The sequence below is a fragment of the Primulina eburnea genome, chromosome 8, assembly GCF_022965805.1.
Source record: "Primulina eburnea isolate SZY01 chromosome 8, ASM2296580v1, whole genome shotgun sequence".
Taxonomy (NCBI): Eukaryota; Viridiplantae; Streptophyta; class Magnoliopsida; order Lamiales; family Gesneriaceae; genus Primulina; species Primulina eburnea.
The window spans coordinates 15,406,185-15,424,544 of NC_133108.1; the positions used below are offsets into that span (position 1 = coordinate 15,406,185).

The 18,360-nt window shown below is 38.5% G+C and overlaps 1 protein-coding gene across 1 annotated transcript; it reads left to right on the forward strand.

Annotated features, from left to right (window-relative positions):
- Positions 1-1,444: 1,444 nt before the first annotated feature.
- Positions 1,445-4,710, forward strand: LOC140837810 (ubiquitin-conjugating enzyme E2 5B-like). Its single transcript, XM_073203914.1, has 5 exons — positions 1,445-1,575; positions 2,652-2,734; positions 3,129-3,256; positions 3,940-4,044; positions 4,375-4,710. The coding sequence occupies exons 2-5, from the start codon at positions 2,665-2,667 to the stop codon at positions 4,516-4,518; spliced, it is 447 nt and encodes a 148-aa protein (XP_073060015.1). The 5' UTR covers positions 1,445-1,575; positions 2,652-2,664; the 3' UTR covers positions 4,519-4,710.
- Positions 4,711-18,360: the final 13,650 nt, after the last annotated feature.

Sequence of the window (18,360 nt, forward strand, 5' to 3'; positions counted from 1 at the left end):
GTTGTGAGTAAAATAAATGATGAGTTTTAGAAAAAAATTCTAGTACATTTTTTAAAAAACGAGTTAGAGACTTTTCAATTAAAATACCATATTTAAAATTGTGGTATTTTAATATTAAGATATTGAAAGATTTGATAGAGTTTTTATTCCTTAAAAAATCAATTTTCTCATTGATTAAATACATCTTATCAAACAAGAGAAAGATTTTTTTTAAGAAGATTCTTCTATATCCTCTCTCCCATATACATGAAAAATACTACAATCTGAAGGGAGACTTTTCATCATCAAGACATGATGAACAAAGAGAGAAGATGCGTTGGACGAGAAAATCCATGTGTCATCGCTGATATTTCTTATTTTTTTTTTATTTCTTTTATTTCATGAATTCAAGCATTATATTTTTGTCTAGTTTTGATTGTATAGAGTAATCGTTTTATGACTGGGACAATGATAGGGCCAAACTTAGGATTGTTGTTTTCATATTGGATCGATTAGAGTTTTGATTTATTTAATGTTATTGATTGATATTTTCATAGATCTTTTGCATTTAATATGGCCAATTAATTTTCATGTTTGTTGTTTGATCTTGATTCAAAAAAGAATATATTGAAATAGCTTCAAAAATATTGATCAACATATGATTAAACCGATTAGAAATAATATTTGGTTTCAATGTACGATTTTAGGCAAAAAACTGGAATTTCAAAGTTTTTGAATGCGTTTTTTTTTTAATTAAATTCAATTCAAAATAGTTAGACTATTAAATAAAAATAGGATTTTAAATTCTAGAAATATATTAATAATTTAAATAGGAAATTTCATTGTGACTTAGAATGATTATTGTTCGATAAAATCCAATACGTGACAATAATTGATGTTTAGTATTGTTGTGTGTTCTCGGTCATATTTGTATTTATCCTAAACTTAATTTGTTATTTAATTAAATTATATTATTTTTTTTAGAATAATTTAATTTATTTAACAATTACAAAAATCACTTCTTCTACTTAGCTTAAATTAAATTAAATAATTTATATCTTAATAATTCAATAATAATCTATGTGTGAACGACTTGGATTCTGTCCAACTATATTATTATTTGACTTATTACACTTGCTAATTTTCTCAATCGAAATCGTCGATCACACCACTACACGGCTACTAAGATCCCAAATTTGAGATTGAGGCAAAATACGATTCAATGTAACAAATTTATCCAACTCAACAAACAATCCCGGCATATTTAATCTCCTTAAAAATCATGTTATTTCTATAAAGACTTGATACGAATATATTTTTGATTAAAATTCATATCTTTTAAATATTAATAAATAAATAGAAATGGAATTAAAACTTATAATAAGTAAATAATTTAAAATATAATGATCAATTAAATACGTGCATGTCATGGACTCATGGGATATTCGACTTCGGCCCCTTACCACCGCCTACAAAGATGCCACGCGGTGCATGGGAAACCCCCGAATTTTCGAACCTTTCTCCTTATTTCTTTGCCGAGTCACCTTTTCTAATCTGATTCTCGTCTCTTCCGAGGATTCCTTTTCTCGCTCCGAGGTTTGCGACGTGCAATATTGGATTTTTTATTTATCGATGATCGTGATATCTTTTCTGTTTGGTTTATTTTTACAGTGTGTAGTTTTTAGATTGATTTGGTGGTTCAGTTAGGGTCCGGTGTTTTGGGATTTTAGTCCAAATGTTGGATACGATAGGGGTAGGTTTATTGTCTCTCTTTTTGGCCCAAAAAAAAAAAAAAAAAATTGGATGGAAGTGTTTCTCCTCTGTTTAATCCCATCATTGTACGTGTATTTGAGTGCGTTTGTGTGGGTTTTGTGATGTAGTGATACAATATTTTTATGCAAGGGCGGAAGTGACCGAAGAACCGTTTGTAGGGTTTTACGCCGAAAAATTTTGTTCTTATAGATATTAAAATTCGTAAATTAGCCGGGAACGAACATATGTCTCCTCACGAATTTTTTGCATTATTTTTTTAATGCTGATTTGTTGGTTATAATGCTGATTTGTTTTGTAGCCTTCTCTGATAAGAAATAAAATTATAATGCTGATTTGTTTTGTAGCCTTCTCTGATAAGATGAAAGACATTCTGAGATATTTGGCCTCGAGGCTTTGCTTTATATTTGGACCTTCCCAGTTTGGTGTGTCATTTATTTTTATAGTCAATTTGTTTTCTGTATCACTGGAAGAAAGAAATAACAAACGCGAACATTAACAAATTTTCTTTTTGCTTGTCATGTGTTGTGGAAGAACATGGCTTTAAGCCAGAAGCCTTTTCTGGATCTAGAACTTGATTGTTATTCGTTACGAGGACCTATTCGTATTGCACATGTCTATATCTGCTTTCTTGGGAATTATCTTCTAAAAATTATATATCTCTTATTATTTGTTCGTTACAAAACTTATTCGTATTGCACGTCTGTATCTGCATATTTGGGAATTCTTTTCTAACAATTAGATATCTTTGTACTTGATATGTGAATAATGACTAAAAGTGGTCGTCTTACTTGTTAGATAGTTACATAGATACTCTGTAACTGTGATTTTATAACATGTTTCGCAATTCTTGATAATCATGCTCATCCCTTAATATTTTGGGTGTCGTTGTTCTAATTCAGGAGATTGATAGCTATGGCTTCAAAAAGGATTCAGAAAGAACTGAAAGACTTGCAAAAGGACCCTCCTACGTCCTGCAGTGCTGGTTAGCCAAAAATTATTTTCCCTTAATTTGTCTACTGGTCATACATTTCTGACGGTTACTTCTATGTTTTATCTCCGTAGTCCCATGACTTTTCTATGTTTATGCTGCTAAAAATTTGAATTTGGCTTTTGTTTGATGTTTACCAACTATTATTTCAATTCTCATTGGTTAAAACTTTAAATTATGTTGTCGATCATCTGTGATGCTGAGCGTATTTATCTTGTCTAATCTTTTCATGCCCTATGCTTTTTCGCACATACTTGTACTGGCTGGATGGACTGGTTGTAATCAATTTTCGAACTTGATCTCATCACCATTCACATATTAGAGTTGAAGTTCCATGGATTGATTGACCTTATATTTTAACTCAACATGGTATCATAACTTCATGCAGGTCCTGTTGGGGAAGATATGTTCCATTGGCAAGCTACCATCATGGGTCCTTCCGACAGCCCATTTGCTGGGGGAGTATTTCTTGTGACTATTCATTTCCCACCCGATTATCCATTCAAGCCACCCAAGGTGGTCTTCCTTTTAATGCCACCTTTGTTCCTTTCGGACATGGCAATCAATTTGATCATTCATAGGCAATAGCACTTGCGCTACTGAAAATAAATGATTTGTTGCCAACTTCTTGATTATTCTTGGGATAGACTTAACTGGCACATGCATGATGTTTTCGGTTGCGAGTGATAGAGAGATTGTTGATCATGTACTAGAACATGTTGCTTGTGATGATTCTACCTTCCTGAACTGGTATTAGAAACCATGTCTCATGGGGAGAATTTGGATCGGTTTTTTTTTACATTAATGATTTTAAATTCATGGTTTAACATCCATTCTAGTTGTTTGAATAATTTTGATTTAGGGAAACCCAACATCCAGCATTGATGAATCCAAGGTTTAAACTCATTCCTCAAATCAAATTATTTTATTCAGATTAAATCCTCCATCGAAGCTTTTATGTTTTACACAAGTCAATAACCACTGGACATTAGAGGAGAATATTTGTTACTCTGTCATGGTTTCTACTTCCTTGCTTGGTAGATTAAATGCATTATTTAATTTAAGCCCATAAATAAATGGTGCTACTGCCTTAATCGTGTACATTCATGGCCAAAAGTAACTAGCTTAATACAATTCTTGTATATTCCTGTTTGTTATACAGACTGAGTTCTTACTTTGGCCTTCTTGTCATCGAGTAGGTATCATTTAAAACCAGGGTTTACCATCCAAATATCAACAGCAATGGTAGTATTTGTTTGGATATTCTCAAAGAGCAGTGGAGTCCTGCTTTAACGGTTTCTAAGGTAAATGTGCTTTAATTCTCGTTATACCCATTTATTGTCTGGTCTACGACAGTCTCCAGGGACATACCACCTTTCATCATCCACTTATGTAAGTGCCTTTAGTACTGGCGTTGAAAAACCAATATGACATAACATACCTTTTTAACTGTTTATTAATCTTGCAGTCTTGTTTGCTCCAATCTTCAATTTTGTTATGTTCTTAAATTTACGATGAGCGTTGAGCAATGGTAAAAAGAGAACAAATAAATAGAGAATTCGGCTATACTCCGTAGTTGATTGGTGTTCCTGTGTTGAGTAGGACTGTTACATCTGCTATTTTAATTTCTGTAGGTACTGCTCTCTATCTGCTCCTTGTTGACCGATCCAAACCCCGATGATCCTCTTATGCCTGAGATTGCTCACATGTACAAGACGGATAGAGCCAAGTATGAGTCTACCGCTCGATCCTGGACTCAGAAGTATGCTATGGGATAAAAAGCTCTCAAGTTGTGGTTTGGAGCAAGTCGAAACATGTGTTTCTAGTAATAAGAAAGCTTAAAAAACGGTAACATTGATAAAGTAATGCTGTGACGCCTAAGAATTTCAGGGGAGCATATTATATATTATATTTATGTACTATGTCTCCTTGGTCTTGTTGGACGTCAATTGAACTCTGGGTGTTTCTTAAATGATAGGTTGCCATTAATAACTTATGAACTAGTCTTTATTTGTTTAATTTTTGGCTAAAGTATTTAACCACGTGTGTGTATATTCTTAATATGGCAGGCATTTAGGTATCTTAAGGTGAAATAAAAATCAAATGGCAGAGATGAATATTAGAATTATATACAGTCGTCCGAAATTTCCGATTTTCGTTTTATTATTCGTATCCTAATTTTTTTTTACTTTCTAAAATATCCCTTCCCTTGATCATGATATATATGCTGCAAATAAGATATTCAAAATGAGATTATCTAGTGAATTAAATCATCACGATTTTTTATATATTCCCTTGAATAAATGAGACAAGGAGGGAGCTCAAAGGCGGCCTACACCTGCTTATAATACTGGCGAGCATTCCATGCCGTCTCTCAGACCCCATCTCTCGTCACCCAATCGCTCAGCATTATTGTAACATACAATATTATTTACTACTTGAAATTTTGCGGAAAAATAAAAATTTTCCTAAATAATTCGTGAACCTTTAAAATTCGATAACGTAAACTGTACGTTTCAGAAGTTGTTGCAACAAAAGTTCTAAAAATAAAGTTTGACAAAAGTATTTGCTTGAACCTCAACCCGTAACATAAAATCAAAGTATTTAAACATTGCAAATATCAATAAAAACATGGACGGTCCTCGGGTCTAGCCTCCTGCTCAGTCCAAGCCTGCTTCTTGGTCCCCACCCCTCGTCTACTCGAAATCATCCTCACCTGCATCGATCAAGTCTAGTGAGTCTAAAGAGTCAACACATATAAACTGGGAGTACCAAGTACTACATAATAAAACCACATGCAACTTCAAAATAGAGCATACATAACTTGAAACTTAAACTTGCACTTAAACTTGAACTTACATACGTACATACGTAGACGTGCCATAAACATAAAACTTTTCTCAAACATGCTTGAATACTTGTACACTCATGAACATACATAAACTTCATCATTTTTGCGTAGAGGCATGTTTCAAAGCAAGTGACCCATAACATAATCGCCTGATCAGACTAAACCACAGTACTGTGCTGACGAGGAAGAATCCACTGCCACATACATGATATCCCCATTCATGATTTAACGGGTGAATTGGTCCATGTTCATGCTTTAACGCTTTCCAATCCTGATCTAAACCCGTTCACGATTTAACGGGGTGGGTTGGTCCTCATTCATGATTTAACGTTTTCCAACCCTATACATAAATTGGTCACAAGACAATTAGCATACCTCAAAAACTTGAAAATATTTTCTTGCACGTCAACATACTTACTTGGCGTTGAGGGATTCGTTGGATTTCATTTGAGGCCGCCTCTGTACATACTAACCTGAATTTCAACACTTAACTTGCATAACTTAGACGTGGGTACTCGAGCTCACCACCGAAGTTCATAAATAGCTTATGACATTTTAGATCACTCGGGACTTGACCTCGTTTAATCATACTAACCATGACATCGAACCCCGAACAATACCTAAAGTGCTGTGTGAACATTTCCCAACAATAAAAGACATGAACTCACTATTAGAACTTGAAAAGAATTGGAAAACCAAACACCCTCACAGAATGGGCCGTGCTCGGGCGGTAATATATTACCGCTCGAGCGCTAGGTTTACTGGATGCCTACCTCGGAAAGAAAGGCTAGCACCCGGGCGGTAAGAAGTTACCGCTCGGGCGCCGAGCCTATAAAAAATATACTCCCGACAGTGAAGGTGGCGCTCGGGCGGTAAAACGTTACCGCTCTGGCGCCGAGTGCACTAGACTCCGCGACTTGAAGCTTAATACTCTTAACTATATCATACAAATTAGTGGCCCAATCCATCGGGACTCGTCCCAGGACTCTATAGCACTAACCCGACTCCACAAAACGTCCCAAACGACGACGCACACCATACAAGCAACAAATCCGTAAGCCCGACGTTTGACACCAGAAGCATTCCTACGACTTCTATTTCAACCCAGTACCTAATGACACAAAACGAAACACCAACAATCATCCCAACAACATTCTCGATACGCCTAAACGTAGCAGCGATCACCCATTGACCCCGAACGAAGCCTGCAACAATAAAACTTCCAGAACACGTCAAAAACGCATTTTCAGAAAAACGCAGTTTGAGCAGTCTCACGAAAAACACCATAACTCACTCAGTGTTTATCCAAATATTTTGAATTTACTGTCAAATCGAAGGTATCAAAAAGTTCTACAATTTTCATGTTGAACATTTTCTAAGAATCACGACTGAAAAATGCAGTATTTTAAAAGACAACAAAAACGTGATTTTAGATCTAAAAATGGTTTCAAAAGTGATTTAAAAATAATTGCTCAAACTTCTACACATCACACATGTATTTTTACGCATAAATAACAATACAATGCATAATATGATGAGATCGATGCAGAAATAACAGAATATACATGCCTTTGATATTTAAAATACCGATATGACGATACCGACGCGGGAAGGATGCGAGAGACGATCCGGGAAGAACATGTCACTAATTTCTTGAAAAAAACCAACGAAAATCGCTGGGAGAACTGAAGAAATGAGGCGGCTGCTCTATAGTAGAAGAACCCTAGGTTTTTGTTCTCAAAATAATAAAAATCAGAATAATGAATTGAGTGTGTGTGTTTAGGCGATCTTTAGTTTGTGTAAAAGTGTGTGTGCATGTGATTAGTAAATTAGGGAGAGTAAAATTTGCTTAATTATTAATTAGCAACTAATTAAAAGATACTAACTGTTTAGCCCAAATAGATGGGTCATTAACCCAACTTGTAGTAATGTAGCCAAGGCCTTGGAAGCCCAGGAGCTACAGCCCAAACAGAGAAAAGCCCAAGTGAAATTATAGTGGCCTGATGAAGAAACGTGGTATCAGTTTGCTGCCATTGCCCGACGTGGAAGGAAGTGGAAGAACGTGGAGTGACGGGGGAAGGGAAAACTGTCGTACAGAATGGAACAAAAGTGAGTGAAGAAAATCAGAAACGTCTCTCAACAACTACACACAAAAAATCTACAGCAACTTCTCTGCAAAAAATTCTCACATTTCCTTTGTCGCTATTTTTATTTCCAGTAATCAATTTCCATAGGTTTCAGCATTTTCATTCAAGTTTATTGTAAAAACTTCGTTCGAATTTATAAAAACATAACTAATGTTGATGTTGCTTATGAATTCCTCCTTGAATTCATTATTTTCCTAGTTTCACGTTCTTATTTTTGGAGCCATTTCGAGGGAATTATAACAAACGATCGAATCGAGATTCACAACGTTTGAATAGAAGTCAGATTATTTAACAATTTTGGCACGAACACGTGCCTGGCACGCCCGCAAAATTTCGTGACAAACAAGTTGGCATGCCCGGTGGGACCAAATGCCTCCAAAGCGTACTGAGAAGAATGAGGGAATTCCTCCATCACAGGGGAAAGTTCATCGTTCACAAGAAGAGTTTCAGGAAACTGATGCAGAAGGAAGAACGGTTGAAAGGCTTGTACACCAGTTCAAGGAAGAGACTATGAAAGAAGGAATTGATGTTTCTGGTGGTGATGGGTCTCCACTGAACTTTATGTTGGCCATGGAGAAAAATATCCGCAGTGATCTCAGAGAAATGACCCAAACTTTTTCTACTGTTATGATGGAATTTGTGGCAGAATTGAAGGAATGGAGGAAGTCTGCAAAAGGAGAGGCCGTTACACTAGAAAATGTTGAACTTCAAGAAACTGACGTTAATTTGCTAAAAGATCAAGGCCAAGGATCAGGGGTTTCTCAAGCAGCTGAAAATCGCCGCTTGATTGAAACACTAATTCCTGAATCTGCCAAGGAAGGAAGATATACTCCTCCGCACAAAAGAGATGAGGAGTTGGGGCTGAAATTCAAAAATTGCAACAACAAACAAATGGCTGGTAACGTGTTCTCTGTGACGTCTCCTAACTTACATCCAGGGGTGTATGCTGATGGGGGAATGCGTGGATATTCAGGGCCAGGTTCGGGGAATAACACTCGGGGGGCAATCTATCCTCGTCACCATTTAAGACAAACTCCAGCGTTGGATTTTGAGATGGTACATGATGTGATTCAAGAGTTGTATGGCCCAGAAGTGAGGCCAATCAACCGACCAGAATTCCATAAATCGTATCCTGATATTGTGGATCATGAAAACCCCTACCCAAAAGGATACCGCATTCCAGACTTCACGTTATACTCCGGGGAAGACGGTCAATCCAGCGTGGAACATGTGGCCAGGTTTACAATTCAGTGTGGGGAATTGGCAAATTTGGAGAACTTTTCTAATTACAAGTTACGTTTGTTCCCAAATTCCCTGACCAGTACTGCTTTCACATGGTATGCAACATTACCTCGAAATTCTATTATGACTTGGCACGATATGGAACGTCAATTCCATACACAATTCCTTCGGACAGTACCTGAGATTAGTATAGCGGAACTGTCAAGGGTGGTCCAAAACCCGGGGGAATCTGCCGATGATTTCATTTGTAAGTTCAAGAAGGTGAGGAGCAGATGCCGAGTTTTCCTCCCTGAATCAGAATACGTGAAGATGGCACAGCGAGGACTCGATTTTGAACTTAGAAAGAAGTTCCAAGGGATGGAATTCCGTGATTTTTATGAACTTGCTGCCAAGGTATCAGAGTATGAGGAATTATTACGAGAGGAGAGTCATAAAAGAAAGTCTACAGTGGGCTCTTATTTCCAGGAAGTGGAGGAAGTTGCATTGGCAGAAGTAGCAAACTCCGGATCACGGATTGTCCTTTTCTTGAAACGCAAAAGTGAAGAACTTTCCAAGAAAAACATTCCTCCAGTGCAAACAGCCTATACTTTTGATGCATCAAAGACGGAGGAAATTTTCGATCACTTGGTGAAGGAGAAGTTTATAACATTCCCCTCAGACCACAAGCTGCTCACTAGGGAGGAATTGAAAGGAAGAGATTACTGTAAGTACCACAATTCCTTCAACCATAATACTAATGCTTGTTGGGCTTTCAAGAATGTCTTGCAGGAAAGAATAAACAAGGGGATCTTGAAATTCCCCGAGAAAAAAGAGGCAATGATCGTGGATGAAGATCCTTTTCCCCCGATAGCCAATGTGAACATGAGCAGTACTGACTTGCGCTTCTTGATCAATGAGAGGAGGAGGAGTGGAAACAGAGACATGTCCATTAGGCCAAGAATTATTGTAAAGAAGTGTTAGGTGCCTCGGAAAATGATGTTTGAGGTTAAAGAGAAGAAATCAGAAACTTGTCATGGAAAAGACCGCTATTATAGTGAGGAAGATCTGCATTATACTGGAAGGAATATGAGGTATGACAGGGAATCCATGGCCAGAAGGCCGGTGAACCAGTACCTCAGAAGGAGCCTATATTCTTGGTCGATGAATAACGAGAGAAGAAATGGCCAGCCGTCATCTCATAAGATAATACAGAGGCCATCTCTTATGAACACTGATAAAAAATATGAGAGGAATTCCCGCTTTGTTGTTCCTCCCAGAGCAATCCCTGATGGTGTATGGAGGCGAGTAGAACATCCAAAATTCCCAAAGCCTCTTTCTAGAACCCAAAAACGACGTTTGTTGAGAGAAAAAGCTGCTGAACGTAGGTCTGGGGTAGAGGAGTCATTTAAAGAGAAGAAAAAATTTGGGAGGAAAGCTACTGAAGATAATGAGGAGGAAGATGATGATCTATTACCGGAGGAAGACAGTGAACCAGTCAAGAGGGCTACTGTCAAAGTGGGGCAGATTTTGATTTCATTTGAATGTGCCACTGGCTCGTTAATGTTGCCAGAGGAATTCAAACGCAAAAGGATGTGTGAGTCCGAAGTGTTCGCTGGAAATCAAAATGGTACACAACCTGTTCAGAATGAGATTTTGAATGAAAGCGTCGGTGTTTTTGTCGATGAAGAGAAAAGAGTATTGATGAAACGACCCACAAATGAAATGACTCAGCATATTAAACCACTCTATATTGTAGCGCATGTGAATGGAAAGCCGTTGTCTAGAGTGTTAATAGATAATGGGTCTGCTGTGAATATTTTGCCGTACAGAATTCTTCAGAAATTGGGGAAGGAGGTGGAGGATTTGATTCCCACCGAAGTTTCTGTGGCAGCCTTTACCGGGGAGTCTACAAAAACTCTTGGGGTGTTGCCAGCAAACATCACTGTAGGCTCCCGATCTTCGTTGTCAGCCTTTTTCGTGGTAAATTCCAGTGCAAGTTTCCACGCTTTGCTAGGAAGGGATTGGATTCACAACAATCATTGTGTGCCATCATCCATGCACCAGTTGCTGTTGATGTGGAAAGGGGATGAAGTGGAAGTGGTACAGGCTGATTCGCAGCCGTATCAATCTAATTCCAACGCGGTAGAGGCTAGATATTATGATGGAGCATTCGGACCTATCAGAATTCGTGATTACAAGATGAATGGACAACAAGGAGCAGTCTACATGGATACAAAGAAAGTAAGGGAAGCAGTTGGAAAAATTCTCAAATCTACTGCCATGGTCTCTCCTAGACCCATGGTTCGACCTATTATCGAGGAGGTCGATGATTAAATTCACTAAAGAAAAAATGGAAGTGGCTGCAACTTCCGAATGGAAAGCCACATTGCAGCAGCTGGTGAGTGAAGTACAAGCTCAGGAATTATGGGACATTGACAGAGCTGAAGTAATATTTGAGGAGGAATGTAGGGGTAGTGAGGAAGAAAAGTTACAAATGGAAGATTTCATATTAGCTCCGGCTCAGATGAAAAATCGACAGCCGGATACATATGGTTCATGAAGCTGGATGCGAAGGAGATTGGTACATAGTAGGCTGGATAGCCACTTTGGCTAACTTTTGAGATATTGACTTATAAGAAGTTTATGTAAATATGGGAGGAATAGGCTTTTAAGCCATTTCTTGTTGAACTTGTTTGTAAATAATGTTGGAGCATTTGTAAATAAATAAAAATAGTGGCTCGTGGAGTTCGCTGTAGTTAATTTTGGTAAAGTGCACGTTGTGTTAGTTGGCCAAATCGATGACAAAGAGAAGTTCATTCAGTCGATGTCTTGAAACTTCGGTGAGCATTATTCAAAGAATGTGGTCTGGCCGTTGGTTGGGGATATAGGTTGACTTGCGTTGTTTGCATCGTTATTAAGTGTTCAATTTTTAGGAAAATTTTGGCAGAGTTTCCCCTGTAAATGTAATATGCCAAAAACACAGACAACACCTGCAAACAAATTCCAAGCAACAGATATCCAGACAACAATGTTTTCTAATGGCAAAGTTGAGTTTCTGACCATTCCCCAACATTCACAAAACAGAAAAAGAAACAAGCCAAATCATGACAGAACAAGTGCAACATGTCAAGAAAGTACTACACCATTGTCTAGAAATTTCATAACAGTGCCAAAAAACATAAACTAGGATCGCCATGAAGATGGGAAGGAGTTCTCAAGAGAGATCAAGTTGACGCAACTCTTCCCATTTGGACAGACACTCGGCCCGGGTATGCTCGGCCACTTTCAAAGTATTTTCCCACTGTTGATAGGCATGCCTCTGACCTACTAAATCAGCACCCAGACCTTGGATGTCAGCCTTGAGTCTGTCAGAGGAAGCTTTCAAAACCTCGCTATCATGTAGAAGGGCTATCCATCTCCAAATTTTTCACTAATTTTTCCTTGGCATCAAATTCCACGTTCTTCTGATATAAGGTGGACATGGCGACCTTTCTCTTTGAGAGCATGTTGTCCAAGTTTTCTTTTGTGCTTTGAAATCTCCCACTTCAATTAACATCTCCGAACAAGTGAGGCTTGAATCCTGAAAAGTTGAAAACATGAAAAACAGATTGTTTGAGATATCATGCAGTGGCTGTTGCAAGGTATTGCTCATCAAAAACTCATTCGGACTTTACCACAAACACATTGAGTACAGCACGGAATGTGACATATTCTACAATATTTTTGTGATGGAGGATTGGAAAATGGTGAAATATACCTACCTTGGGAAGGTGGGCAAAGTCAAGAAATGAAGAATGGCGACGTGGAGCGACGACTTCTCCAGGAGAATTGAGGGGCGTCGATGGAGCTTTGGAGAGTGGAATGAAGGAAGAAAGGGATAAAGAAGGGTTTGGGTTAGGAGAGAGGAATTAGGAGGTTTAGAGAATTCACACTTGGATTTAACCATGGAAGAAGAACATACGTCTCGGTCAATTCATCTCCAAGTCCATAGACCCACTCCTATCTCAACCATATGATTCTACTCTAGGTTTAGTAAGAGCTAGTTTGGCCCATTTAATAGAATTACCAAATAGCCAAAATTGGGCCAAATTGACCAATGGCCCAAATTGGCTACGGGGGGCAATTGTTTAGCCCAAATAGATGGGCCATTAACCCAACTTGTAGTAATGTAGCCAAGGCCTTGGAAGCCCAGGAGCTACAGCCCAAACAGAGAAAAGCCCAAGTGAAATCATAGTGGCCCGATGAAGAAACGTGGTATCAGTTTGCTGCCATTGCCCGACGTGGAAGCAAGTGGAAGAACGTGGAGTGACGGGGGAAGGGAAAACTGTCGTACAGAATGGAACAAAAGTGAGTGAAGAAAATCAGAAACGTCTCTCAACAACTACACACAAAAAATCTACAGCAACTTCTCTGCAAAAATTCTCACATTTCCTTTGTCGCTATTTTTATTTCCAGTAATCAATTTCCATAGGTTTCAGCATGTTCATTCAAGTTTATTGTAAAAACTTCGTTCGAATTTATAAAAACATAACTAATGTTGATGTTGCTTATGAATTCCTCCTTTAATTCATTATTTTCCTAGTTTCACGTTCTTATTTTTGGAGCCATTTCGAGGGAATTATAACAAACGATCGAATCGAGATTCACAACGTTTGAATAGAAGTCAGATTATTTAACAATTTTGGCACGAACACGTGCCTGGCACGCCCGCAAAATTTCGTGACAAACACTAACTCTCCCTTAACTCTAACAAATCTCTAATTTAAAATAAAATGTACATGTGCTAGACTTTAAAAGTTTTAAAATTCTAAAATCGCTTAAATAAATAATTTAGGCTTTAAAATGCTGAAACTAGATAAATTATTTAAACGCCCCACTCTCAACTTAAAATAAATTATCATCTTTTAAAATATTGCCAAAATTGTCGCCGGTCTCTTTCCCCTGATCCCGCACCGAAGAATCGCCTGAAACATGAAACTAGAAAAACATTTTAACGTGCATCACATAAACGTAAATAATTTAAAATAATGCATTTAAATAATTCACGCATCGTAAAAACTCATTTTAAAATTAAATAAATAATTTGACAATTAAATAAATGCATGGGTTATACGTGTACTGATTTTGGGTACTACAGTTCCTCCCCCACTTATAAAAATTTCGTCCTCGAAATTAAATCTTACCGAACAACTTTGGGTAGCGAATTCTCATGTCAGCTTCGGCTTCCCAAGTGGCCTCCTCTACTGATTGAGTTAGCCACCGGACTTTGACCAACTTGGTCACTTTGCTCCGAAGTCTCCGCTCCTGTCTGTCTAGGATTTTGACGGGTCTTTCCTCATATGACAGGTCTGGAGCCAACTATAACGGTTCATAGCTCAACACGTGCGAAGGATTAGCTAGGTACTTCCTCAGCATCGAGACGTTGAACACATTGTGTACCCCGGCCAGATTCGGCGGAAGGGCAACACGATAGGCTAGTGTCCCAACTCTGTCCAGAATTTCAAACGTTCCAAGAAACCTCGGACTGAGCTTGCGTCTCTTCCCAAATCTCATAACACCCTTCATGGATGCTATCTTCACGAAGACGTGATCGCCTATGGCAAACTCTAGATCTCTTCTTCTCTTATCAGCATAGCTCTTTTGATGACTCTGGGCGGTCTTCATTCTGTCTCGAATCTTGACCACCACATCTGCAGTCTTATGAATTGTCTCTGGACCAAGTTCTTCTCTCTCACCAACCTCATCCCAATGAATTGGTGATATGCACTTCCTTCCATACAATGCCTCGTAGGGAGCTATACCTATAGATGATTGGAAATTGTTGTTGTAGATAAACTCCACTAGTGGTAGCTTAGATTCCCAAGTCCCCTAGAAATCGATCATACAGGCTCGCAATATATCCTCCAAAATCTGAATCACTCGCTCAGATTGGCCATCTGTCTGCGGGTGAAAAGCTGTACTGAATAGCAACTTCGTGTCCATGGTTGCATGTAAGCTCTTCCAAAAGGACGATGTAAACCTCGGGTCCCTGTCGGACACAATGGAAACTGGATCCCATGCAACCGAACTATCTCCCTGATATAAAGCTCTGCATACTGCGTCATGGAGAAAGTCGTCTTCACCGGCAAGAAGTGTGCCGACTTAGTTAGTCGATCCACTATAACCCAAATAGAATTAAATCCTCTGACTGACCTCGGTAAACCAACTACAAAGTCCATGGTGATATTCTTCCATTTCCACTCTGGGATGGGGAGTGGCTTAAGTATTCATGATGGTCTGTGATGCTCTGCCTTCACCTGCTGACAAGTGGGCATTCAGACACAAATCTGCGGATGTCTCGCTTCATGTCTGGCCACCAATACAAAATCTGCAGATCCTTGTACATTTTAGTACCTCCTGGGTTGATGGAATACGAAGATGCATGTGCCTCTGTCAGAATATCCTCTCTGATCGAATCGACACTAGGCACCCACATTCTACCTTTGTATCTCACCATACCATCTGACACTGTGTAGAGTACACTGCCCTTGGCTTCATCCTTCAGCCTCCAATTCTGCAACTGCTCGTCTGAAGGCTGTCCTCTACGGATTCGGTCTAGCGATTCAGATTTGACTGTCATGAAAGGGGATCGGTTACGGTGACCGGAAGCGCAACGGAAGTTTAAAATTTACAATTTTTAAGCAAAAATTTCGGCCACCATCAATGTGTGTAGCAAATACAAAGAAAAACACATAATGTCATACATAGGGTGTTTATAGAAATGTACCTATCAATCTTAAAAGATTGATGATGGCTCCAACTTAGTTGATATACAACTAAGCTCTTCAATGGCAAGACAATCTTCAAGCTTCCTTTGAGCCCACCTTGCTCAAATATTAATCCCACCACCAACTAGCTAGAACCCTTCTTATTTTGCACTAGAAAAATAAGAAGATTTTTCAAAGAGAAGTGTATTTCTTCCTCAACACTTGAAGAAGAAAAGAGAGGAAAAACTTGGAGAATAATGCTTCAATATTTCGGCCATGGAGAGTTAGAATGGGGGGAAGGGAGACTTGTCTTGGACTTGCAAAAAGTAGAGACAAAAGTAGCATGCCAAGCCTTGATATTTGAAAAAGTTGTCTCCAACCCTTCACCTCCCATGCATGCATATTATATGGTTTTTTATCAAAATAAAAACCATGGACTAAATTTAATTATCTCAAACATATTTGAGACTAAGTAAACATTACTCGAATTTACCCAAGTCCCACTAGTTAAATAATTAATTTAAATTGAGCTCTACAAGACTCAATATAATTTAATTAATTCAACACTTGAATCAACTTAATTATTTGGACTCTACTAGGTCCATTAGTGTTTAATTAATTCAACACTTGAATTAATTTAATTTAGTCCATAATAATGTTTATGAAAATCACAATTTTCAAATACATTATTCACTTGGCCAACTTTTAATTTAGGAACACTTCCATAAATTAAAATTTATATTTCTCTCATAGAAGTCATACTTCTATTTTTCCTTACACTTATAAACTCATTTATAAGTCGTTCAACACATTGAACTAGTTTATCCTTTATAGAAGTTATACTTCTAATTTTCTTACGCTTATAAACTCCTTTATAAGCCGTTCAACACATTGAACTATTTTTACTTCTCAACGGGATCTAGAAAGCTAGCACTTGTGTGGCCCTCAATGGTTCATTGATACAACTGGCCGTGGGTTCACATCTCCATGTGATTCGGACTAAACATGTCCTTATTCGAGCATACCCCAATTGCTCCATTCTTACTTATCAACACCTTGATAACAAGAACGTCAGAACTCAAGTCTGATAGTACCCAACCAACCATGTTAAACGCCTAGCAACATCTCTTACATGATTCCATAGGTATCAAATGATAGTGCCTGCAAGAACCATTCAATTATGGTTAGCGTACAGTACGGTCCCTTCAACTCATATATCCCGACCGATTCGACAACCATTGGTTTATCGAGAGTTGTCAATGAATCGATACTATGTGTCATGTCGTAGTTGCATCGATGGTGTAATCTATGAAACCCCTTTCATAATTACAACCATACTCTGGCCAGAGATTTCAACCTACATACACATGATAACACATAGGATATCCATACCCGAAGGTAAGCGGTGAATCCCCGACTACAATGCATCGACTCCTACGTGTTTCGACAGAACACCCAACCTTGCCACCTGATGACCCCATGAGAGTCGGTAAACAAGTCAAAGTGTAATTCTAGCACATAGAGTCTCAATGTTGTCCCGGGTCATAAGGACTAATTCTGTACAACCATAAATTAGGACATTTCCACTCGATAAGTGAGAACCACTTGGAAAGTCCTTTTATGGAGGGTTGTTCAGTGCACTCTACAAGGAGCACCTATCTGCATGTTCGGACATCACAATGTCCCCTACCAATGAAACATGGTACTCACATCGCAGATACTAGTCTCGAACTCGAGCGGCCTATATCCTTCTTAGTGGCGGCTGAATCGACTAGGAACCGTTTACAATATACAGTATTACAAATATGAGTTTCATGATACTCATCATATGAGCATCTAATATTCTTTCTACTATTTGTATATTCAAGGGCTTTATCTATGCAACTAGCATGGGTATACAGATAAAAATGTGCCAAAATAATAATATAAAATATTACTAAAATAAAGATTGCTTATACATAGAGTTTCATTGTGAACACTCGGCCAACACTTGGCTCGACGGGCACCTACTCTAACATGTCAGATTGGATAGTCTGGGGGCTCTGCCCTTGGGATAAATCTCTAACCCAGACCTCTTAATCTCAGACTGAAGAGGTCTCTGTACTGACAACTGAGCTACAACGACACTTTTTCTGCTCAAAGCGTCTGCAATATCATTAGCTTTCCCCGGATGATAGCTAATTTCACAGTGTAGTCTTTCATTAACTCCAACCACCACCTCTGTCTCATATTCAGTTCTTTCTGCGTGAAGAAATACTCGAGACTCTTGTGATCAGTGAATATCTGACACTTCTCGACATACAAGTAGTGTCTTCAAATCTTCAACGCAAAGACAATAGCGGTTAATTCCAGATCGTGAGTCGGGTAGTTCTTCTCATGCACCTTCAACTGCCCGGAAGCATAAGCTATTACCCGACCCTGCTGCAACAAGACTGCGCCTAAATCGAGCTTAGATGCATCGGTGTATAACACAAAATCTCCTTGCCCTGATGGTATGGCTAACACCGGCGTTGAAATAAGAGCTTGCTCCAAAGTATCGAAACTCTTCTGACATTCATCACTCCAAACGAATTTAGCATTCTTCTTGGTCAGTGAAGTGAGTGGCACTGTTATCGACGAAAACCCTGAATAAACTTACGGTAGTAACCGTTTAAA